The 26,317-nt window shown below is 42.3% G+C and overlaps 1 protein-coding gene across 1 annotated transcript in view; it reads left to right on the forward strand.

Moving 5' to 3' along the window:
• The window catches only part of OCA2 (OCA2 melanosomal transmembrane protein), a 209,404-nt gene extending 183,508 nt beyond the window's left edge, over window positions 1–25,896 (forward strand). Inside the window, exons 19-22 of the mRNA XM_023727843.1 lie at window positions 6,912–6,971; window positions 7,612–7,716; window positions 18,622–18,715; window positions 25,560–25,896. Of these exons, the coding sequence (XP_023583611.1) occupies window positions 6,912–6,971; window positions 7,612–7,716; window positions 18,622–18,715; window positions 25,560–25,663 (363 nt within the window). The 3' untranslated portion in view covers window positions 25,664–25,896. The remainder of the gene's footprint in view (window positions 1–6,911; window positions 6,972–7,611; window positions 7,717–18,621; window positions 18,716–25,559) is intronic.
• Window positions 25,897–26,317: the final 421 nt, after the last annotated feature.

Consider the following 26,317-nt stretch of genomic DNA (forward strand, 5'->3'; position numbering starts at 1 on the left):
GTTATGTCCTCCTGGTGTATTGACCCTTTAATCATTATATAGTGCCCTTCCTTATCCTTTGTGGTGGATTTTACTTTAAAGTCTATTTTGTCAGAGATTGATATTGCCACTCCTGCTGTGTTTTGAGTGCTGTTTGCTTGGTATATATTTTTCCATCCTTTGAGTTTTAGCCTGTTTGTGTCTTTAAGTCTAAGGTGCGTCTCTTGTCTTTTTAAAGGTGCATTTAAGCCATTTACATTCACTGTGATTATTGATAGGTACGAGTTTACTGCTGTCATATTGTTGTGCTTTTTATTTGTGGTGCTTACATTTTCTTTGTTTCTCTTACGTTTTTGTGCTGAATTTTGTTTGTGGATTTTCTTTTCTTTTTTTTCATTATTAGAGATTTTGTGTTTACTGAGTGTTTATGTTTTTCTTCTTTATTTTGATGAGTAGGTTTGTTAACTTTCTTTGTCGTTACCTTGAAATTTATCCTTATCTTCCTATGTACCAGTCTTTTATTACTTGGTATTCTCTTGACTTCCTCTTTGTTTGAAAGTTCTATACCTACACTATTTATTCCTCCTTTTATTGTTTTGATGTTGTCATCATTTACAGATTGAAGTCTCTTTTTGTCTGTTTTAAGTCTTTTAGCTTTGTTTTATTATTGAAAGTTCTTTACCTTGGTTGGTATCTGGTTAATGCTGTCCCGTGCCTAGACTCAGGTTGTTGTCTGATGGGTTGGTTCTCTAACCAAAAGACTCCCTTCAATATTTCTTGAAAGTTTAGTTTGGTTTTTACAAATTCCCTTAATTTCTGTTTATCTAGAAATGTCCTAATTTCACCATCATATTTGAGAAAGAGTTTTGCAGGATATTTTATTCTTGGTTGGCAGTTTTTTCTTTCAAGGTTTTATATATGTCTTCCCATTGCCTTCTTGCCTGCATGGTTTTTGGCAAATAATCAGAGCTTGGTCATATTGTGTCCTCTTTGTATGTGACTTTGCATTTTTATCTAGCTGCTCTCAGGATTCTTTCTTTGTCTTTGGTTTTGGCAAGTGTGATTATGTTATGTCTCGGTGCTTTCTTTTGGGGTCTGTCCTGTATGGGGTTTGTTGAGCTTCTTGGACAGTCAGCCGTTCATCTCTCATGATATTTGGGCAGTTTTCTGCCAGCAAATTTTCAACAATCTTCTCTGTGCTTTCCATTTTCTCCCCTTGTTCTGGAATTCCGATCATGTGCAAATTTTTGCTCTTGATTGTGTCCCACATGATTCTTAGGTTTTCTTCATTATTTTTTCTGACTTTTCCTCAAAGTGGCATCCATGGATTTGTTTTCAATCTCACTGATCCTGTCTTCTATTGTTTCAAAGTTGCCCCTAAAACCTTCTATTGCGTTGTCCATTTCTGAAATTCTGTTACTTATCTTTTGAATTTTTGGTTGCTGTTTCTGTATGATTTCTCATTGTTTCTTTATTTTGATTTTTCTTCTTGTATTATTTTCCAGAATTCTTCTATTGCTTTGTGTTTTCCTTGATTTTGAGTATGTTTTTGTTGTTTTTTGTCTGTGTTTTCCTTGATGGATTTCTTAATCTCTTGGCCCAAAATAGTAGTCTTTTGAATTTCATATAAGCTAGTTCTATTGTCTTTTATTTTACCAGAAAATTGTCTGAGTCTTTGTTTTGGTCACTTGCTGGAATCATCTTGTTTTGCTTTTTTATATGTTTTGATATTGTCTGCTGTCTCCAAGACATTAAGATATTATTTTATTTATTGATTGTGTATTTTTTTAATCCTGCTTTTTTGTTTTGTTTTGATATGTCCGGGCACACGGGCCAGGCATGCTTTGCTGCTTGCTCACCTGTGGGCATGATAGTTCTCACCACCTTGTCTGGGTGGGCAGGACAGCAGCAGCAAGGGTGAGCCTGCTTTGCTGTTCACTGCTTTAATGAAGTGGCTGAGGGTGAACTGGGCAGGTGCTGTCTGTTTCCTGATGTTCGTCCAGTGGTGTGGGAGGGTTCACAGCCACTTGCCAGGTGGGTGAAGGTGTCGGAGAGGGAGTGGTGTGGGCTCACTTCCCACCGTTCAGCAGCTGGCTGAATGTCAGGAACGTAGGGGTGCTTCAGACACTGTGTAGTGGTGGGCCTGAGTACTGGGGATGGTCTAGCCATGGCAGCATAGTGGGGACCAGTAGGAAGTGGGTGAAGGTGGCATATGGGACTGGGTGGGAGGAAGAAGAAAAGAGAGAGAAAGAAAAAAGGGGGACATAGTGGTGGTAGGCAGCAGGTAGGAGTGAGGCTGATGTGGGGCCCAGTGGGAAAGGTAAGGAGGTGGCATACAGGGCTAAGTGGGAGGGAGAAAGAAAGAAAAATATAAACAAATAAAAAATAAATAAATGATGCTCTGTGGGGACTAGCTGGTGGAGGTGGGGCTGACCCAGTGCAGTGGCAGGCTGGTGCACCAGTGACACTCTATCTGTGGTGGTGCGACGGGGGCCAGCAGTTAGAGGGCAAGGTTGCATATGGGGCTAGGTGAGAGGGACAAGGAAAAGTAAGAAAGGAAAAAAAAAAAACAGAAAAAAGGGAAAAAATCGTCACTTGGTGGAGCTGGTGAATGGAGGAAGGGTGGACCTGGGGGCTGTTTGGAAGGGAGGGGAGGTTACGTATGGGGCTTGGTGAGAGAAAGAAAGAAAATAAAGAAAAAAATGATGGTGCAGTGGGAGCTGGTGGTTGGGAGTGTGGTGGACCCTGGATGGCAGTGGGTCTGTGGCTCTGTAGCCATGGCAGCACAGTAGAGGCTAATGTGAAAGGAGTGGAGGTGGTGTATGGGGCTAGGTGGGAAGGAGAAGAAAAGGAAGAATGAGAAAAAAAGAAAAAAAATAGTAATAATAAAAAATGGTGGCACAGTTGGGGCCAGTGAGTGGGTTCAGTGGCAGGTGGGAAGGGAGGAGAGGTGACATACAGGGCTAGGTGGAAGGGAGAAAGAAATGGAAGAAAGAGGGGGAATATTGCCACGTGGCAGGAGGGGGTGGAGTGAGTAGGGGGCGCATATTGTGGACCTCTGTGGTCAAGGCTGCTGGGCTGGATGGGATCTGGCTGCTACTCACTAGAAAGGGGAGGGATGGGAAAGTGTGTTTCTCTGGGTTGAGGGTTACCTGGTGCTCTCTTTCCTATTGGGGTATCCGTGAAGTTGCCTTCCCATACTCCCTGTCTGGGGTTGTTGCTCGCTGTTTTACAAGATGGTGACACTGTGTTGTGTTAGTCAGCAGGGGACCTCCACTCTGTATCTCTCTTTGTTTTCTGTTTTCCCTCAATTTCCTCTTCCATTTGAGGTTTGATCTAGTTCTTTATCATTTTATTTCATGCTTAGGGTTCCAGGATTGACATTTGTATCTGTTTTACAGGTCTTTGCTGCAGAGGGACAACATGGTGTGGCATTCTAGGGTGCAATGTTGACTCCACCTCCCCGTGCTTTTTTATTATATTAGATAATCCATTTTAAAAGCTATGCCTGATAGCATTGCTTCTGCATTTTCTTCTAAGAATTTTATGGTTTATTTTTCACATTTAGGTCTTTAATCCATTTTGAATTTGTTATTGTGTATAGTGTGAGACATAAGTCCTGTTTCATTTTTTTGCATGTGGAAATTCAATTTTATCAACACCATTTATTGAAAAGACTCTTTTTTCCCCATAGAATGTACCTAGTACCCTGGTCAAAAATTAGTTGACCATAGATGTATGAGTTTATTTCTGGTATGGGACTTCTACATTTTTTTGCCAACCACTCCCTCCCCCCATGAGGTATTTTCCGAAGTGCTACTATTCCAATTTTTTTTTACATATTGCTGTAAAAAATTGGCATAAGCATATCACACTTATGAAAATACCTTACGAGGGGAGGGGGTGGTTGGCAAACAAACATAGAAGGCGTGCATAATTTGCCTAAAAATACGGTACTGACATCTTAAAAATATTAAGTCTTCTAACCTGTGAACATGGAACACCTCTCCATGTATTTAAGTCTTCTTTAATCTCTTTCAGCAGTGTTTTGTAACTCTCATTGTATAAGTCTTTCACGTTTCTGGTTAAGGTTATTCCTAGGTATTTTGTTCTTTTAGATGCTATTGCAAATGGAATAATTTCCCTTTGTATTACTGGTGTATAGAAACCCAACTGATTTTTGTTTGTTGACCTTGTGCATTGCAACTTAGCTAAATTCCTCTATTAGCTCCAGAAGCTTTCCTGAAGTCTCTTTGGGATTTTCTGTATGTATAGGATCATATTATCTGTGAATAAAGATAATTTTACTTCTTTTCCAATCTGGATACCTTTTATTTCTTTTTTCTTGTCTTATTGCTATGGCTAAGATTTCTAATGCAATATTAAATCAAAGTGGTGAGGGTGGGCTTGTCTTATTCCCAGTTTCAAGGGGAAAGCTCTCAATCTTTCTCCATTAAGTATAATGTTGGCTGTTGGTTTTTCATATATGCCCTGAATCACATTGAGGAATTTCCCTTTTATTCCCATCTTCTTGAGGGTTTTCATCAAGAAAGAGTGTTGGATTTTTCAAATTCTTTTTTCTGCATCCATAAAGATGATCATGTGGTTCTTTTCCTTTGTTCTATTGATGTTGTGTATTAAGTTGGTTGATTTTCGAATGTTGAACCATCCCTGCATTGCTGGAAAAAATCCCACCTTTTTTAGACTATAATCTTATTATTTGAGCTTAATCTGTAAGACTCCCGAGGGCTTAAATTCGGGATACTTTCTCCCAGAAACTGGTTGTGTCAACTTCTGATATACCAGGGATAATTTTAGTCCCGTTCAAGGATCTCAGCTCAGTGTGAATGTCCTTGTTTCAGTCTACAACCTCGCTGGTGCTCAAGCCTTACTGCTCTGATTTTGGTGCACAGTCAGCATTATGCTTCAAGGCAATCCTATCCCTCCTCACTACCCAAGTCTTGTAGCTGTAGGAAACATTTTCATGGTGAAGGAAATTCCTTTGAAAACACTACCTTGTCTTGCTAATTTACTAATGTGTTGAAAAGTGTGTTTTATCCAGGATTTATTTATTTCACTGCAGGAGAGACTTTTAGACCACCTAATCCATTATATTGAAAGAAGTAGTAGCAGTTGATTTTACTGGCTTATTTTAATGGGGCAAGAATATCAGACCATTGCTGAATCTGCTCATGATTTGCTTTCTGCAACAGCAAATAATTATTATGTAATATGATAGAAATCATACTGTGATTACACAATAATTATTTCACTATAAAAGTTGATGGAGAAGACAAGCAATGTATATAACTCTCAACTGTACACAAACTTTGATTTGTTGAAGTGTAGTGTATATGTCATATATTTACAATTTTAGGCTTAATCAAGGGAGGTGCTATGTAGTTATTTCATTTGTCATTTTATGGAGTACTTATTAGATATTTGTATTTTCATCATATTTTGAATTTTTTTCTATTAAGAGATTGGTTACTTTGAACTGAGCCATTAGATACAATGTTTAAGTATTTTAGAGATTTTTGCTTTACTTTGTCTTCTTACACTTCTTATATTTATAAATATATAGTAGTCTGTAGGCAGACATCAAGATGTGTACTTATAGTGTGTGTGTCATACACACATATAACCATCTCTATTTGGTATCTGACAAAATTTTTAAATCTGGTTTTGAACTCTGACTTTTCTTTCAATCAGTATTATATAACAAAATAAAAAGTATGATTACAATTAATTTTTTTCAAGTTTAAAATTTTTGTTTCTTTTAAGAAGTGTTTGATTACTATAAATTAGTGGTTTTCAACAGGGGATGATTTTGTCCCCCAGGAGACAGTGACAATGTCTGGAGATTTTTTTGGTTGTCACATTGATGGAGGGGAGGTCCTACTGACATCTAGTGGGTAAAGGCCAAGGATGCTGTTAAACATCCTATAACACACAGAACAGCTGCCCACAACAAAGAATTATCCTGCCAAAATGTCACTAGACTGAATTGAAAACCCTGCTCTAAATAGAATTTATCCTTATAATTTAGTTGATATAACAGATTATTGTGAATTGCGGACCGTGATGTAAGACCAGCATTTGCACTTTGTAGCTTTTAAACAAAGGCAAACTAACAACCAATACATAAATTTGGGGATTTTTAAACTTGTATTTGAACATGTTTAAGCTGATATTTTCAATATTGAGAGTCTTTCAGCGTAATCAAATTGCAGTGAGAAAAACTCAAATTTGAGAGGTGTTGGACAGCTGTGTCATCACTGTGTCATTCTTGCAAGATTCCCCCTTTAATGGTCTCCTGTTCCCACATCCCCGCTGGTGCTGATGAAGGTGGCAGCCTTAGCAGAATGGCTCCTGTGCTGCCCTTTTCTTTCTTTAATTGTCTCCTACCTTTCCTGTAATACAGTGATCTGAATCTGCCCAATACTGTGAAATTAGTTAATGCTTTAGTGAAACACACCTTTCTTTTCTTTTTTTGAAGGTTATAAAAACATTTTCTTTTTAGTACTTAAGCTCTAACTGTAATATTTAACTTTAAAAAGAAATCAAAAATGCAATTTACCTGAAGACCCTCTATATGGAATGGCATTTCATTATGTACAGTTGAACAGTACTCCTATACACAGATCTTAAAATAAAGAAATTGCCTTCCATTTAAATTTAAATTTAATGTGGCTATTAATGCAAAGCAGTGAGGAATCCCCTGCTTCTGCTGTTGTGCTGTTTTCCTTGATGAGTCTTCTATGTGCACGTATGATAATAATTTATTTATAGACTGTATTTTTGAGTCTGATCTTTTATAAGAAGCAAGAGTCTAAGCTTCTTAATATTTTTATTTTAAACACATAGTTTTTAAAAATTTGCATATGTTGTCAGCTTCAAACTAGTTATCACCATATATCCATTTCTTCTAGGCACTGGCGCATCTCCACCTAATAGAATATGTAGGAGAACAGACTGCTTTGCTAATAAAGGTACATTAAATGCTGTAATAGAATGTGCTCCAGACACTGTCCCTTTGATTCTGTAAGAAAAAAAAAAGAATAGGTTATATTAATTACGTAATAAATTACTGCAAGAAACCTATTTTATCCTGTGTAGCCTGGAGCTGAAGGGAGACATTTCCCAAAGAATATATAATTACAGGTTCCTGCTATTTGGCTATTAGCCTTTAGTGAAAAATGTCTAAGAAGGAGAGCAACACAGCCCCTAATCTGAGCAAATGAGAGCTGCAGAGTCCCTATTCCAGGCTGTGCTGGGGTTCAGGTCAGGGTGACAATGTATGTCACCACCAGGTGCTGGTGAGGGAAGAGGCAGCTCTGCTTTCTTCCTGACTGGACTAGGAGGCTGGAGCATGGTCTCAGAATTAGCCTCCCCTCATTTACTTATAGAAACCCAGAGGGTCCTGTAAGGAGTCAGACAAGCCTGGGAGTGGCCCCTGTTTGAACACCTGCTGGCCACTGAATCTGTGTCTGCCTTGGTCTCTTGTGTGTAAGAAGGTCCCTCTAAATCTCACAGGTCAAATCACAGCCTAATGCGTGTGATTTAACACTGCAGCTGACTGTGCACAGCTAACTTTTAGGTCTGAGCATTGCTGTTATCTGCCCCTTCCAGATGTTCCCTGAGGACCAGCGCCTTGCAGCCGCTATTGTCCTGGTGGTCTGGGTCTCAGCCACAGCCTCGTCCTTGATTGACAACATCCCGTTCACTGCCACCATGGTGAGTCACACGCTTTTGATGTAGAGGGCTCCACTACTAGCCAGCATGCAATCTGGAGCTTCTTTTCCTCCAAGGAAGCAGAGAGTGAGACCTTCTCCCTCTACTGGAGTCACAGACTGAGAAGACAGATGAGGCAGCGTTCAGGGAAGAGAACGCTGAGAGCCCAGACTCGAACTGAAGGGGGAGTGGTCCAAGGTGACTGGTTGTTTCGGGGTCAGCTGACGGAAGGCTGTTGCCCTCCCTGGAAAGACTGTACTTTATTTCCCTCCCTCCCTCTCTTCCTTCCTGACTCTCCTCCCTCCTTCCTCCCTCCCTCCCTTTCTTCCTTCCTCTCTCTTTTCTTTCTTCCTCCCTTCCTCCTTCCGTCCACCCCTCCCTCCTTCCGTCCCTCCTTCCCTCCATCACTCTCTCCCTTCCTTCTTTCCTCCCTCTCTCCTTTCTTTTCTTCTTCCTTCCCTCCCTCCCTTTCTCTCTCCCTCCCTCCACCCCTCCTTCTCTTTCTTCTTTCCTTTTTTCTCCCTCCTTCCCTCCCTTCCTTCCTCTTTCCTTCCTTTCTTCCTCCCTTCTTTCCTCCTTCCCTCCCTCCCTCACATCTTCCTTCCTTTTTACTCTTCGTTTAAAAAACCAAAGAGAGACATTGGTTGAAGGTTTTCAACCTTTATTCCCTATAAATGTGGCAGCAGTGCCTTTCTAACTGTCAGTCTTCCTTTGTGTGGTCCTAAAAGTTGTGGCTGAGAGCACACATAAAGGGTCTGTGACAATCACTATGTCTTTCAGGACTAATGGGCTTGATCCTGGTCTGAACTGTGTCTCCAACATGGGTTATCACTTGGCTTAGGTCAGGAATTGTGACCCCCCTGGGTTGATGTGGTAAAGGCAACAACAGGGGCTTGCATAGGAGAACCTGGGGTCACAGATGTGCTAGCATTGCAAGAACACTCCTCACAGCTAGAATTGATCCCTTAGCCATGAGTGCATGTGGCATGGTTGAGGGTCTCTCTGCTCTCCTTGTGACCTTTGGTCTTAGTTACCTAGTGCTCCTATAACAGAAATACCACAAGTGGATGGCTTTAACAAAGAGAAATTTATTCTGTCATAGTCTAGTAGGCTACAAGTCCAAATTCAGGGTGTCAGCTCCAGAGGAAAACTTTCTCTGTTGGCTCTAGGGGAAGGTCCTTATCATTAATCTTCCCCTGGTGGAGGAGCTTCTCAGTGCAGGGACCCTCCAGGTCCAAAGGATGTGCTCTGCTCCCAGTGCTTTCTTGGTGGTAAGAGATCCCCATGTCTCTCTACTCACTTCTCTCTTTTAAATCTCAATATAACTGCAGCTAATCCATCTCATTAAGACAATTATACAATACTGGGAATCATGACCAAGCCAAATTAATACACATATTTTTGGGGGACACAATTCAGTCCATGACAGCTTGCATGTCAGACTTGGAACAACAAGGAGCCCGAAGAAACATCAACAGAGCTGGCCAATGTAGGAGAAAGCAGTCCGGTTTCAGCAGTGCTTCTTTCTCCCTTAGGAACTCAGGCCCATTGGGGAATTTACGTCACCGACCTGAGAGCCACGGTCTGTGCCCAGGCAACTCTAGTCATCTGGTGCTTGTTCTTCTTTCAGGGTCTGCCTGGGTTTAGAAATTCTGAGTTAACTCTTTTTCTGCTGTCGTTATTTTCTTCATAACCTCCCAAGTTAGGGAAGTCCTACAGGTTTTGCATCTTCTTGTTTCAGTTCAGTGGGCACACTGTCTGCTGTGGTAGGGGTGCCCATGCCACACAGAGGGAAAAGCTGCTTCCCCTTTGGAGGCCGCTGGGGGCAGATCACTGGGTCTGCCACTGTCCTTCCCCTGGTCCTCTGCTTCCAGACAATGCAGCCTACGGTGCCTGTATCTTTTCTTCAGATGACATGAGCCTACGGAAGACTGTGCATTGGAGCACCTCGATGCCACATTCTGTAGGCCACAAATACAGGGGACATTGCAAGGAAACCATCATCTCTGCCCCGTGCACTCATAGCTGGCAAACCCCACCATTTGGGAGAGTGTCTGGGTTTCAGGGTCCAGATCCTCCCTAGGACTGAACAAGAGAGTCCAATTAGGTCACAGTACATAGACCAAGAGGCAGTTATTCTAACAGAATGGGGGATACTGCATGGTTTAAAATCAGGAAAGGTGTGTGTCAGGGTTGTATCCTTTCACCATACTTATTCACACCTGTGTGCTGAGCAAAAAAATTGAGACGCTAAACTATATGAAGAAGAATGGAGCATCAGGATTGGAGGAAGACTCATTAGCAACCTGCGATATGCAGATGACACAACTTTGTTGAAAGTGAAGAGGACTTGAGGCACTTACTGATGAAGATCAAAGTATGGATTATACCTCAACATAAAGAAAACAAAAATCCTCACAACTGGACCAATAAGCAACATCATGATAAATAAAGAAACTATTGAAGTTGTCAAGAATTTCATTTTACTTGGCTCCACAATCAATGCCCATGGAAGTAGCAGTCAGGAAATCAAATGATGTATTGCATTGGGCACATCTGCTGCAAAAGAACTCTTTAAAGTGTTAAAAAGCAAAGATGTCACTTTGAGGACTAATGTGCGCCTGACCCAAGCCATGGTATTTTCAATCGCTTCATATGCATTTGAAAGCTGAACAATGAATGAGGAAGACCAAAGAATTGATGCCTTTGAATTATGGTGTTAGTGAAGAATATTGAATACACCCTGGACTGCCAGTAGAACAAAAAAGTCTGTCTTTGAAGAAGTACAACCAGAATGCTCCTTAGAAGCAAGGATGGCAAGACTTTGTCTCACATACTTTGGACATGTTATCAAGAGGGACCCGTCCCTTGAGAAGGACATCATGCTTAGTAAAGTAGAGGGTCAACAAAAAAGAGGAAGATACTCAATGAGATGGGTTGACACAGTGGCTGCAACAGTGGGCTCAAACAACAAAAACCGTGAGGATGGCACAAGACTGGGCAGTGTTTTGTTCTGTTATATATAGGGTTTCTATGAGTCGGAAATGACTCGATGACACCTAACAACAGCATTCTCAACCCAGGAAAGGAGATAGTGCCCGGACACTCCCCAAGCTAGGAACTTAGGCCATGTCTTCAAGACCTTGAACTCCTCAACACTGAATGACATCACGGGGGAGAGAGGCAAGTAGCGAGCTGAGGTTGGCTCAGGACTGGAGTCATGGAAATTGACTCAGATCTTCTGAGGTGGTAAATGGAGCCCAATGCATGGACAAGAAGATCTGAGGCCTGATGAGAAATGTTAACTCATTCATTTGAACTTTCCTGTTCTTTAACAATGGAAGCTGCCCTTGACTTGCAGCTGTGATGAGGTAAGATGGGATGGACCGACACTGCTGATCTGGGGTTCCTGACATTCAAAAGGGTGCCATTACACATGGGGCTAAATGGAATGCCTTCATTTATGAAATTGATTTAATTCTCTGATGATAAACAATATATCCATCAGAGGAATTTGGAAAATAAAGAAAGGAAAGAAAAAAATTACCTTTAATTCTACTAAATAGAAATAACTCCTCTTAACCCCTAGTGTGTTTTTGCTCTTCTTTTTTCTTATTTAACTGTTTAAAAACATAGTGGAGATCATGCAGTATATAAAATTTTATATCTTGGTTTTGTAATGCAATAAAATTTTACTATAATAGTTTTTAATAAATTTAAAATATAAAATATATTACAAGCCCTAACAAAAACATTCCTCTATTTTTTACACTAAACCTCATTTTGATGCTATATTTATTCTGTGAGTGTACCATCATTTGCTTTACATATTCCCCTATTATAGGAATTTTAGGTTGCTTCATTTTGTAAAAATACGGCACCTAACATTTTCATTCCCCAAATTTTCATACCAAACTAATTGGTGGTGAGTCTAACTCATGGCCATCTCATGAATGTCAGAATAGGACTGTGTTCCATAGGATTTTCGATGGCTGCTTGTTGTTGAGTCTTCTCTAGATTAAAAATTGTTTTTCTACTTAATCTGTAATAATAGAGGGATCTTAAAAATCTTTCACTGTATGCATTTATCTATCTCTCCTTGCAATTCAGTATGTATTTACATTGCATCCGTCACCAATGTATTAGGTGTTGGAGGTTCTTTACTAATGTCTGCTCTGGGTAGATGGCTCCTTTTATCATTATATAGGGTCTCTCTCCATCTGTGCTTTTAGTCTCTACCTGGTTTATCTTTTTCCAAACCTTTATTTTCAGCTTTTTTTACTGTTAGTTTTTTTAGATCCTTTTTAGCTGTTCCATTCAAGCACTCTGCAAATGGATTTTTAAAATTCCAAGAAGATAACCTATCTTTTAACAGAATAGATTAACATGTTTAAATTTATTGTAATTACCAATGGCCTTGAATTTATTTCTACCATTTTATTTTGGTTTTCCATTTATGATTTTTTTTTCTTCTGATCCCCCCCACCCCATCATTTCCTTACTTCTCTTGGGTTGATAATTTCTACTGCCCCACCCCCTAGATAGTTTGGAAAATACTACTTTTACTTCTAATCTTTTAGTGGGTATCTTTTCATTTGTAATGCACAGAGTTGTATCAGCATTTCAATCAACAGTTGCAATCAACAGAGCTAGTTTAAGAAGACAAGGAGTTTACCTCAGGATAGTGCTTGGTTCTCAGAATGTCTAAGAGTCAACCAGGAACCCAACACCACACTGGGAGGCTGCCCCATGGAGCCTTCAGCATCTGCTGCTTGTGTAAATGCCTTGGCTCACTCCCACACTGAGTCTGCAGGCCACCCTGCCCTGAGTGTTCCTTTTCACACCCCTTTCCAAACCAGCTTCTCCAGCAAGTGAGTCTGATTGAAAGGTTAAAGGGTACTTCCTCTCATCATTTCCACCTCTCCCTTCCTTTCTCTTCTCCTGCCTCCAGGGGGAAGTAGATGGAGAAGCTGTGGGAGCCCAACCTGCTTCAGTAGGCAATTCTCTTAGACCCCCTGGTACATTTCTCTAGAAACTACATCAAAACTAGAAATGTATTGCTAATTGCTGAGGATTCCTTCACAGTCTTTCTCCATTTAAACCTCATCTTTTCAACTTCACTGGCTTGAACAGGAAGAATTTTCAGATATTTTATTATCAGACACAAAAAGTTAGAAGCATTTTACATTTGCTTTTTACTTCTATTATTTTTATTTTAACTCATCCTTGTCTAACTCATCCTTTCCTAAAAGTTAAGAGAAAAAAAATCATGTGGACCGTAGGACCAGGACACCGGATTGCAGTCAGTGGGGTTGGACTTAGGTTTAATAACACAGCATTTGTGGTAATTAACAGCTCAGGCTCTGGAGGAGTAGAATCTGGGCATGGATCCTAGCCACACACTGTGCAAGCCAAGGACTTGGTAGGGTTAGAGCAGTAGAAGTGACAGCAGCTCAGAGATAACCAGTTTTACCTATTAGCTGGGCCGAGCCTTGCGGTTCACTGACCATGGTGCTGACAGGATATGGGTGTGCTGCCTCCCCAGGAAGAGCTGGGAGGGCACCCTGGCGAGGCCCTGCAGTGCCCAGAGGTGGAAGAGAACCTGTCACCTTCCATGGTCTGCGGACCAGTCACTACACAGCCAGACCTCTGTGGCACCTCATAAAAGACAAAGGCACAGTTAGGGACCGACAGCCCAAGAGAAAATTAAACACGGTGTGCTGAAGAGACACCGGTGACCCACAGCTGCAGGTGGACACAAGCGTGGGACAGCACAACACATTCAAGGACACACAAGAGGCTCAAGCCCAGCACAACAGTAGTTTCTGGAACTAAATCCATAACTTTTTAAACTAGAATACTCAGTAATGAATTGAAGAAGAGAAAGGCCAGAGTTAAGCTGAACTAGTGGTTTTGAAGCCAAGTGAGAGAAATGCCCAAAAGCACAGACCCAAAGCACAAAGAATCCGTTCATGAAAAGGTTGGTGAGAGATTTGGAGGAGAGACCCAGGAGACCCACCATGCTAATGATGGGAGTGCAGGAGGAAGAAAAGGAACACATTACATTTAAAACGTGCAGCTCTTCACCCTCAGCACCTCCTAGAGCAGGTTGGAAGTGTAGAATTCTGTCCTCCAGACCCACTGAATCAACACAGTGAGCTGGGCATGTTCAAGTTCAAGAAGCGCCGTCTGGGCCAAGGCCCTGTCTGTGGAGTTTGTGCCTCTGCTGCGCATTACTGGAAAACTTTTCCACCTGCTTTTAGAAACTCCTGGGGAGCACGCACTGGGGCTTGGAGGCTGAGATTCACTCCTGCAGGCAGAGAAGGAATTCTGCTGCAAGGGCATTCCTGAGTGCCTCCAGCCACCAGGGCCTGGGCTTCCACGCACACGATAGTGACCTACCTGAGGATGCAGGACATCCACAACAAGACTGACTCCAGCAGTGGCTCCAGTGGCTCAGTGCATGCTGACTTTCAGCCTCGGCTCGGGGCTCTGGGAAGGTGGCAGAGGGAGGCACAGCCATGCATGTCAACTCCTCTGATCTTGCAGAAGGAGCCAGATTCCCATATTTTTATAGGAAAATTTTCAATTTTTAAATGTGGGGCATGGATTCAAAGTCCAGATTAACACTGAGGGGGCAGGTCGTGCAGGTGTGAGCACGAGTCTCTGCCAGCAGAAGCCTTCTCTTGGCATCCCCCATGGCCAGGGACACCCCACGGCATTCTCACCAGACTTGCTTGCCACAGCCTCCCTCCAGGGTGCCCTGGCAGCCCCCAGAGCATCACCCTGAGATGACCAGGTAGAAGGGCCTCCTCACTTGAGCCTCTGATGCTTAAAGACCTCGAGGTCCACCCCTGGGACTCTCCCCTCTGGACCATGTGCATCATGGAGGCATTGTCACCTGTCACCAGTGCCCTCTCCTTCTCTGTCCTATGAGGGTCACCCACAGCCCTGCTCAGCCCTGTCTGTGATTGTCTGGCCCTTCTTGACTTTCCCTGGGCTTTAGAGCAGGACTGGAGGTCTGGCAGTAAGGCCTGGGCACTCTCCTGTTTTCAGACCACTGAGAAGTAGCTTTTTCTGGATTTTTCAGTGAATTATGATATTATGCTATTTAAATTTAAATGGATGTATTTAAAAGAGTGGTGTGTCATGGACTGAATTGTGCAGAGACACATGGGAACTTCATACCACCAAGAAAACAGTGCTGGGAGTAGAGCGCGTCCTTTGGACCTGAGGTTCCTGCGCTGAGATGCTCCCAGACCAAAGGAAGACTGATTCATCAAAAGGACGTTCCTCCAGAGCCAACAGAGAGAGAAAGCCTTCTCCTGGAGCTGATGCCCTGAATTTGGACTTGTAGCCTACTGGACTGTGAGAGAATAAACTTCTCTTTGCCAAATCCATCCACTTGTGGTATTTCTGTTAGAGCAGCACTAGATGACTGAGACAGTGGTAGATCACTTTGTTTGAGAATGGCAATACTACTATATGCTACCAATTGCATCCTTGGGAGAGACTTTAAATTAGGACAACACATTTCACATACTAACTTCAAATGTAGGAGGGCAGTCACATATTTTTTTCGAAGCTCTTTAGGGGGCATGTGAGTAACAACATTTGAAGCTCATGTGTGAGCGTGGTCATGGAGGTGAGGGGGAGCCTTGGCTAGTCTTCACTGTGCACCCACTGGATGCTGAGCTGAGGCAAATCACTCTTCAAGGGATTAAGTGACAGCTCTCCTGGCCATACCAGACAGGACAAGCACTAGAAAGGAGCTATTTTTGAGAAAGGAATCTGTGAAGAGTCACATGGAGGCACGTGGGAGGTCATAGTGGGAGCAGGCAGAGAGTCTGGGTTCTTCACTAAACTACAGGAGCATAGACGGGGGGAGGAGGGAGAAGTGCTAAGTGTGGTGCTGGCAGTAAGTTCTGAGCATGCAGTGTTAGAAAGCATCAGCCACCTTTGGAAAGTCAGAGAAGGCTTCTTAGGGGCCCAGGCTAGCCCAGAGGCTGAAGGAAGGGAGAGCAAGGACTAAGAACAGAAGCTACTCCAGCGGCAGCACTGAGGGTATCTTAGACTAGGTTGTCTAAAGGAGAAAAACCAGTGAAGCACATACTCCCCCACACGTATAAAAGTATATGTATAAATACCAAAAAAGCAAAAAGCAAAAAACAAACCCGTTGCTGTCAAGTTGATTCCGACTCATAGAGACCCTATAGGACAGAATAGAACTGTCCCATAGGGTTTCCAAGGAGTGGCTGGTGGATTTAAACTGCTGACCTTTTGGTTAGCTTAACCACTGCGCTACTAGGGTTCCATATAGATACATCCATACATGCATACATACATACATGTATGTATATATATATACACGTATACAGAGAGAGAGAGAGAGACATTGATTGAGATTTATTTCAAGGAAATGGCTCACGCAGTTGTGGAGGCTGACAACTCCCAAATCTGTGGGTCAGATGTCAAGCCGGAGGCTTCTCCTGACTCAGGTGGTTGCAGGGGCTGATGAATCCAAAATTGGCAGGTCAGGTGGCAGGCTGCTGGCTCACATCCCAAGAACCAGAAGTCAGAGAATGATGAGTCAGGTACAGGATCCAGAGAGGGCAAGCTTTGCTAGACCATCTGTATGTATTGGATACAGGCCACACCCCTAAGGAAACTCCCCTTTCAATTGATTGGCTGCTTACACGAGATCACAAAATGGAGGATGATTACATAATATCTGCCAAACCACTGAGAATTATGGCCTAGTCAAGTTGACACATAACGTTAACCATCACAGAGGGCAGAAGCCCAAGTGTTCCAGGTGTGCAAAGGTGGGTGTGAGGGTGGTGTGCAGGAGGAGAGCCCTGGAAGGAGGGCAGGGCTCAGAGTGAAGGGGCTGGGTCTGGAGCCAGGGAGGAGGTCAGAAAGGGCAGAATCCAGGGGGAGACAGCAGCATGAGGCTGTGAGACCTCACCCATTAATGCGGAATCCTTGGAATGGGGCAAAGCTTAGAGCAATGGCTCTTATCTGAATTGTGAATCCAGTGGAGGGCTTGGATTTCAAAACTGTTTCAGAGCACATTATTTTGCGGGTGAGCTCGCATTTGACTGTGGTACTTGTCAATATGTGGCTTGGAACACAGAGTTGGTTTTCTCTCCCCATGGCACATGCTCTTCCCACCATGGGGCACTTGTCTTCCTCCTCTTTCTGTCCATGCCCCAGCACCGCTTACTAGGACCCAGGTCCTATGCTTGATCTGTCCCAGTCTGGAGGTCTCTGGGCCTGGTGACCTTGCTCTGCCCCGTGTGGGCCTGGTGTCCAGAGCTGGCGTGCTCTGGTCACTGGTGAACAGCGTGTTGGTAAGAAGGTGCACTTCACTGCTCCTCCAGACAGCCAAACCACCAAGTGTGAATCCCACCAGGGGACAACAGACACAAAGACTGAAACACAGGTGGGGTCTGCTGGGCCCTTCTGCTGGGCCCTTCTGCTTCTGGAGCAATTTCCCTGCATGCTACTTATTTCTCTTCAAGTATTTGGTGCTGCTGATGTGAAGTGCTTCTTGCGACCCAGCAACTATTAAGGGCTCTTCCTCAAACCCTGAAAAGTAACTTCAGGACTGACTGCGGGACCTGCAGCTGCTGAAGGCTGCTGTGGCCTCCTGGTCCTGTTCCTTGCTGTTCCGATTGGCCAGGGGCAGCTTGGGTTCACTCCTTTCATGGCTGAGCCTGAAGTCCTGAGTGGCACAAAGCCACCACTGACTAAGGGCAGAATCAGCGGGTGGGGGGCCTCCATGGTCCCCATGGGGACATAACAAAGTGTGCTCCTGCAGTCTAATTTCCATGATTAGCGTTTCATGAGAGGGGAGGCAAGTCCAGCAGAGGCAACTCTGTGGTCCCTCAGTTCTCCATATCAAATGATGTTGCCATCATTTACATTTCTTCACCCTAGCCTCAGCTTTCTGTTTGTGATTGTATATAGTCTTTTCTAGATGTACCCTTGGGACCTTAGTCCTCCTGCTCTTTGAGAGGCTGACACAAGCAGCTGCCCCAGGCAGCAGGTGCAGGGCCTTTACTAACCAGCCATAGGCCACTGAAATGTCCTTGGCAGGACACCACCACATATACCCAACCCTCACTCCAGGTCCATCTCTGTTCTTCATAAGCAACATAAACCAAATACAAATTTCTTATGGAGACTTCACTACCACCACGTTTCATTTCTTGCAATAATATTGAATCGATCTTTTTCAAAAAGGTTCCCCAGATGCTGGCATGACAGACTAGAGAATGATGCCACTGGTTATTGAATGTGAGGCCTGTTAGGGAGTCCTGGTGCCAGAGGTTTCAGGAAATAGGGCAGAGAGCAGTGGTGGGCAGCAGCTTAGCACAGGTTTGCCATAGTGTGCTTTGGAATCAAAAGACTGTGCTCAAATTGTGGCCAGCCACTCAAGAGACTGGTGTTTAGTACCTCTCTGAATCTCAGAATCCTCATTGGTCAATGAAAGGAATAATAGATACATCTCAAGGGTGTTTGGGTATTGGATAAGTTGCTACATGCAAATATTTAGCACAGGACTTGGTGCATTGTGGGGTGTCATAGATTCTCTTATGTTACTAAGTTCCTGGGCACTGTGCTTGGCTTTACCTGACATTGCCCCACTCAAGAGTCACAGTGGCACCTGTACAATTATTGGTAAGGAAATGGGGGGACAAATCAATCATGTGCTGGAGTCAAAGGACATGCAGCTGGGTCAGACTTAAGTGTCTCTGGACCCCAGAGTTCATGTTGGTTTCCTTCCAAATTCCTGTGCTCCTTACTTTGACTGCTGAAAAATTGCTTTGAGTTTTGTGACTCACAGTGGGGACAGTGCCCCTACGTTTTCATGAGATGTAATATCAGTCTTTTCCTCCATAGATTCCTGTGCTTCTGAACTTGAGCCAAGACCCTGAGGTCAGCCTTCCTGTGCAGCCACTCATGTATTCACTAGCCCTTGGAGCCTGCCTAGGAGGTAAGGATGCTGACTGCATCTGTGGGAAAGGGCATGGAGGCACTGCTTCTGAGTCAGAAATTAAGAGTGCGCTGATACAAGATTGAGAGTAAATTAAGGAGAGCCCTCATGGTTTCCCAAGTGGAAGCACACTGTCAGCTTTGATTGGAGCCTCAGCTTCTCTGTGAGCCTGCTGTGTCCCACTCCTGGTGGAACTGTATGTGGCATCCTAAACCTGTGCTATAGTCCAACTCAGTCCATACAGCTTGGTCACTGTCAACATTTCCATGTAGCTTGTAGTTAAGTTCTGAAACAGAGTCAGAAACCATCCTCTGTTACAGTCCTCTTTCTCCTTCTCTTATTCCCTCCTTAAGGGATGGGGTGAGGTGATGAACGGGCAAGCTGAGAAGCAGAGACTCTGAACTAAGAGTAGGAAGAAAGATGAAGGATTTGTGGGAGTTTGATTGAGAAACTGAAAAGTGTCTGGAGAGACTGACCCCTGGGACCAAATACAAGGCCTTTGGGATGTACATGTCTTTGGAGGGCCCTGTATGAGAATCTTCCTCACATTTGGAAGCCTAGTCACCTTGGGGAGCACAAGAGGATTGCAGAGAGTCTGAGATAAGACAGCAGTTACACTTGGAGTTTTCATTCTTTTTTTTTTTTAATTTAATTTTGTTGTGGTTGAGAATATACACAGCAGAACATACACCAATTCAGTAGTTTCTACATGTATAATTCAGTGACATTGATTACATTCTTTTTTTATTGTGCTTTAGATGAAGTTTACAGAGCAAATTAATTTCTCATTAAACGTTTAATACACATATTGTTTTGTGACATTGGTTGCCAACTCCACAACGTGTCAACACTCTCTTTCTTGACCTTAGTTCCCCATTACCAACTTTCCTGTCCCCTCCTGCCTTCTCGTCCTTGCCTCTGGGCTCGTGTGCCCATTTAGTCTCATATACATGGTTGAGCCACATGTATTATTGTTTGTTTTATGGGTCTGTCTAATCTTTAGCGGAAGGGTATACCTCAGAAATGACCTCAGTACTGAGTTAAAAAGGTGTCCGGGGGTCATGCTTTCGGGGTTTCTCCAGTCTGTGTCAGACCAATAAGTCTGGTCCTTTTTTGTGAGTTAGAATTTTATTTTCCATTTTTCTCCAGCTCTGTCCGGGACCCTCTATTGTGATCCCTGTCAGAGCAGTTGGTGGTGGTTGCTGGGTACCATCTAGTTGTGCTGGACTCAGTCTGATGGAAGCTGTGGTAGTTGTGATCCACTAATACTTTAGACTAATCTTTCCCTTGTGTCTTTGGTTTTCTTCATTCTCCCTTGCTCCAGATAGGGTGGGACCAGTGGAGTATCTTAGATGGCTACTCACAAGCTTTTTCTGACCCCAGACGCTACTCACCAAAGTAGGATGTAGAACATTTTCTTTATAAACTATGTTATGCCAATTGAGCTAGATGTCCCCTGAGACCATAGTCCCCAGCCCTCAGCCCAGTAATTCAGTCCCTCAGGGAGTTCAGTTGGGTCTATGAAGCTTCTATGACTTTGGCTTGGTCAAGTTGTGCTGACTTCCCCAGCATTGTATACTCTCTTACTGATTACACTCTTTGGGCTCCTTTTCTGAGTTGTTCCTTCCCATTAACATACATTGACTGCCCCCAAAGGTTCCCATCTAATCTTTTGAGTTGTTTATGTCAGTTTGATCACATACAGATAGTTCTTAAAAGAGAAAAATAGTCAAGGCATACATTTTTTTACTAGTTAAGCTAAACTTTTGTTTAGTTTTAAGAAGACTCCGGGGGATATTTTTGGTTTAAGGTTTAAAGATTATCTCAGGGCAATGGTTTCAGGGGTTCATCTAGCCTCCATGGCTCCAGAAAGTCTGGAGTTCATGAGAATTTGAAATTCTGTATTGCATTTTCCCCCTTTTCATCAGGATTTTGGAATTTTTGTTTTTACATACAGGCTTGCTTAGATAATCCAGCTTTTTGTTCTATAATTGATCTCTGGCTACTGAATCAATAACTTTCTTTTTAGTTTATTTCCTTGTTTGTAAAGGGTGATTTATGTGATCCAGTGAACTTTATGATTTCTAGGGACTGCTAATATACCTACTTTAGTGACTGAGGTCTTAAGTTCTTACCAGAGTACAGCTTGTTAAAATTGTTCTGTCACAGAACCAGCCCCACGAGAAGCTGTAACTCTTTTCATAGTTTCATTTAACATCAGCAATAAAAACAGAGTCCAAGGATACCTGAAAATGAGTCTTCCTTGTGGGATTTTGCTCATTTAACCTTATTTAGTGTCTGCTATTAACCAGACATTGGGCTAGACAATGAATCACCCTCCTGCTCTTGAGTAGGGAAGATAGTCCCCAAAGCTAAGGTTATGACCAACATGGGTAGGTCTGTCCTTGTATGGTGAAATGCTCTCTTAGGGAGCACTGGAGAGGGGGTGGGGGAAAGATCAAGGAGGTTTTCCAAAGCAGATAGTTTTGAGCTGGATCTTGAAGGAGGAGAAGCCACCTGGGCTCATTCTCATTCCCTCAGAACATGCAGAGAAAACATGGAGGGGGTCTCAAGGAAGGAAGTTAACATGGACCATCTGTGTGGCTGTAGTTGTTGTTGTTAGGTGCTGAATTGGTTATGACTCATAGTGACCCTATGTGCAACAGAGTGAAACACTGCCCAGTCCTGCACCATCCTCACAATCGTTGTTATGCTTCAGCCCATTGTTACAGCCACTGTGTCAATCCATCTCATTGAGGGTCTTCCTCTTTTTCACCGACCCGTTACTCTACCAAGCATGATGTCCTTCTACAGGGACTGATCCTTCCTGATAACATGCCCAAGTATGCGAGACGTAGTCTTGCCATCCTCACTTCTAAGAAGCATTCTTGTACTTCTTCCAAGACAGATTTGTTCTTTCTTTTGGCAGTCCATGGTATATTCAATATTCTTTGCCAACACCACAATTCAAAGGCATCAGTTCTTTTTCAGTCTTCCTTATTCATCATCCAGCTTTTGCATGCATATGAGCCGATTGAAAATATCATGACTTGAGTCAGGCACACCTTAGTCTTCAACGTGTCATCTTTGCTTTTTAACATTAAAGAGGTCTTTTGAAGCAGATTTGCCCAGTGCAATGCGTTGTTTGATTTCTTGACTGTTGCTTCCATGGGCATTGATTGTGGATCCAAGGAAAATGAAATCCTTGACAACTTCAGTCTTTTCTCTGTTTCTCATGATGTTGCTTATTGGTCCAGTTGTGAGGATTTTTGTGTGGCTAACAACATAAAATAATGGACAAACACTCACTAACTGAGCCCACTTTGGAAGCAGGGAGACAGCTGTCATGAATGAAGGCTTTAAATCTTGAGACATTTTTAACCTAGTAGCTCTGGTTGTTGATGGTACTTGTTCCTGATACATCAGATGCCCAGTCGTTAACCCTACACTTATTCCACTGGGGATCCTTCTCTCATTGACTCAAGGTTTTTGAAGACCACTTTAAATAGAAGTTTTCAGTCAGTTTTAGAAATATAATTTGCTATATAAATTGGGTGAAATTCACTAGATATTTCAAAACAAGAAATTCTTTCCTAGTCTGACTCCAAAACTTTTTGGTTGATTTTTTTCTTTTAAACTAAGAGCAAAGAACAGTTCAAATAAGTCTTAAGCAAAAATTGCCTTAGCCTGGGTTTTCTAGAAAGCCAAGGTTCAGGCAAAACTTACATGCTGAGGCTTTATTGGGAGGTGCAGAAAGAAGGTGGGAGAAAGTGAAGTGAGGCAGTGGAGGAGAGAAAGCAAACACACAGTACATCACCAATCTAGTGACAGCTTCAGAAGAAGATAAAGCCAGTTTTCAGTGAAGTGGGGCGTTTTCTAGGTGGATCCTTTGGAACTGTTGTGCCTTGGAAGAGAAGGAGGGAGGGAAAGATTTATTAGTTCTGTGCTGTCTCCTGTCAAAGTTTGCATCAGGGTACTTCTGAATCCAGTTAGGAAGTATACAATTGCAAGAGAACATTGCCTGCAGCCTGACATAGAACAAACCACATTAGCTACAAAACCATAGTTTTAAAAAACTCCTCAGAATGCTGAAGATGCAAAGAAACCTAAATGAAATAAATTCTAGAAAGTGACCATACCTAGGAGTGGAATGGATGGATCATGTGGTAGGTGAATGTTAAACATTTTAAGAGCTTGCCAAAGTGCTTGTTCACTTTTTAGATTCTCTCCAGCAAGGTATGAGACTATCAGTTCCTCCATATCCTTGCAAACACTTGACATGGTCATTCTTTTTTAATTTTCACTAATTGGTATGTAGTAATATATCTCTGTGGTTTTAATTTGCATTTTCTTAGTGACTAATGATGTTGAGCTTCTTTTCATTTGCTTGTTTGTCATCCATACATCTTCTTGAGTGAAATGTATTCAAAAATTTTGCCCATATCTTTATTGGTTTCTTTTTTTATTGAGTTAAGAGAGTTTTTGTACACTCTGGATGTAAATCCTTTGTCAGATATTGCCTTGAAAATATATTATCTCACTCCGTGGTTTGTTTTTTATTCTCCCAATAATGTATTTCAAAGAGAAGAAGTATTTAATTTTGGAGAAGTCCAATTTATTTTTTCTTGTATGCACTGTGCTTTTGGTGTCAGGTCTACGAAATCTTTGCGTAATTCAAGGTCACAAAGATTTTCTCCTGTGTTTTCTTTTAAAAAACTTATATTTTAGGTTTAATATTTAGGTCTATGGGTCATTTTGAGTGAATTTTTGTATATGGTAAGAGTGAGATTTGTATTCTTTTACATATTGATATCTAATTGTTCCAGCACCATTTGTTGAGAGGCTGTTCTTTTTCCACTGAATTGACTTTGACTCGTTTGTCAAAGATCAGTTGTCCTTATGTGTATGAGTCTATTTCTGGACTCTCTTCTGTTCAGTTGATCTATTTATATATCTTGACACTAATACTATGCTGTCTTAAATACTCTAGCTTTACAATAAATCTTGAAATCACATAGTGTTAGACCTACAACTTTATTCTTTTTTTTTTAATAGTTTTTTTGGCTAGTCTATCTTTAAAATATTGAATCTTCTGATGTGTGAACAAGGTATAGCTTTCAATTTATTTAAGTCTTCTTTAATTTCTCTAAGCAATGTTTTGTAGTTTTTAATGTACAGGTATTTCACATCTGTTATCAGATTTATACCTAAGAATTTCGTATTGTTGATGCTATTGTAAATAGTGTTGTTTTTTAATCTCTATTTCCAATTGTTCATTACTAGTATATAGACATATAATTTATTTTTGTACTGATCTGGTATCTTGCAACCTTGATAAACTCACTTATCAGTTCCTGTAGCATTTTTGTAAGTTCCACTGGATTTTCTACATAGATAACCATGTAGACTGAGAATAAAGACAGTTTTACTTCTTATTTTCCAATCTGGTTGTCTTCGATTTCTTTTGCTTGCCTTATTGGATTGGATTGGGTATACAGTATGATATCAAATAACATCATAAATCTCTTCTCATTTGTTTCCTATCTCTCAGAGATCACTATCCTCCTTTGCCTGAAGCCCAGTACCCTGAATTCATTGTTGTACATACTTTGTCTATTTAGGTTTTGTTTGTTTGGTTGTTTTGGTTGTTTCAGAAGGGACTGTTGGTTTATCTTGCCTGGAAAGGGAAGTGTTCAGCATAACATTTTAAGGTTCATAATTGTTGTATCAGTAATAATTTTTTTTTATTGTTAAGTAGTTTTTCATTCTACTTCAAAAATTTTTCGTCACTTCTTAATGTGTTTATTCACCTGTTGTTGGATGTTTGGGCTGTTTTCCATTATTTGGTGTTATGGATAAAGGTGCTATCAACAGCTGCTACCAAAATGTGGCTTTGTCAGTGTTATTAATTGTAACCATTTGAGTGGGTTGTTATGGTTTTAATTTGAATTTCTCAGACAGGCTGTTCCTGCAGGCTGACAATGCTGTGGTCTGCTTCAGATTTGCATCTCACAGCTCACCAATCCTCAGTAGCTCAGTAGAAAGAGTCTTGTCCTCACCAGGCTATGCCCAGGTGTCAGACTGAGGTAAATTGACTGAGCCTGGATCAGTGTCCCTCTCCCAACACTGATCACTATGGATTGGAGAGATGGAGGATGTGATTGGCTTCACCAAGAACATTTATCCTTCTTTTAACCAATAAGTATGTGTGTTGGAGTGTGTGGGTATCTAATAATCTGAGGCCAGTCTTGGGTCATTTTCTTCACCCAGGCCACTCAGACTGTTGATCATGTGTGTATGTCTCTCCATGGATCATGTGCACAGTCAAGAGAGGCATTCCATGTCCAGACAGATGCCCTTTCATGAAAAATGCCAAGCAAAGTACTTTAACGTGGTTCTTTTTATCTATGCAGCCATTCTCTCCCTCTCCCCTCACAACAGGGTTTCCTGGTATGTGTCCAAGTCCTGAAGTAGTGCTGAAGAAGGCAATTTTCATCTGAGATGTCCTGTGCTGCCCCTAAGGACACATTCCTTCCCACTGTCGTGGCCCCTCTAAAAGACACTGCCACTTAAACCACAGGGATTTGCAACTCTTCCTTAGCATTTCCTCTTTCTATCATGTAGAACAGCTGCAGTCCTACCTATAAATGAATTGTGATTTTTACAAGCGGTGAATTTACTTTCTTGTTGCTAGTGGGATTTCTCCCTGATATTTGCAAAACAATCACTTTAACTTGCCTGTAAAGAATCATCAAGACCCTGTGAGATGGTCCAAATACATAGCAGAACACAAGAGAACAGAAGCCTGCCACCAAGACAAACTGGGACTTGATTTTGATTTCAGGCAATGGGACCCTGATTGGAGCATCAGCAAATGTGGTTTGTGCAGGAATTGCTGAGCAGCATGGATATGGATTCTCCTTCATGGAATTTTTCAGGTACTTTTAAACTCATTTTGAATTTCTGTTTAACATATAGCCCCTAAGATTAATTAAAACAACAATATCAACAATGATGCATACTGTGAAGCACTGGGATAAGCATGTTTTTAGCAATCAGAGAAACTTTGGTGTAGGTGAGGTTAAGCTCAGACAAAACAGATTTATTGTTGAGATTAGTTTCATAATACAGAGGAGAATTCAGACATTCTCGGGGCTGAATGATTCACACTAAGTCAAAGAGTCAGGAGATGGTTGTGGACTTGCCAGGCATATGACATTCATGTGGCTGCTATCGTGGAAATTCCTATGGGGATTTGTGCCTGGGCTGTACAAGAAGAGGTGCATGTGAGAGCTGTCAGCTGTGGAGTGCACAGCAGACACCCCACACTCACAAAGACTCAGGCATGCTCTGTGTGTAACCAGGACTGTTATGCTGAGTAATCATTCCCTGTGCGGGCACAGGGTTGGGAGGATGGCTGTCCACCTGCTCCAGGGCACACAGCTGCTGGCACAGGGCAGCTTGCTACAAGGGAGCTTGGACCGTGGGGGTCCCAATTCCCTCCACGTCCACCTTCATGTGGCATAACTACATGTTTGTTTCCCAGCCCCCTCCAAGGCCATGTCTGCACACAGCCACTGTGGAGCACCAGTGTGTACCGTG

Source organism: Trichechus manatus, unplaced genomic scaffold, assembly GCF_000243295.1.
Source record: "Trichechus manatus latirostris isolate Lorelei unplaced genomic scaffold, TriManLat1.0 scaffold00019, whole genome shotgun sequence".
Lineage (NCBI taxonomy): Eukaryota > Metazoa > Chordata > Mammalia > Sirenia > Trichechidae > Trichechus > Trichechus manatus.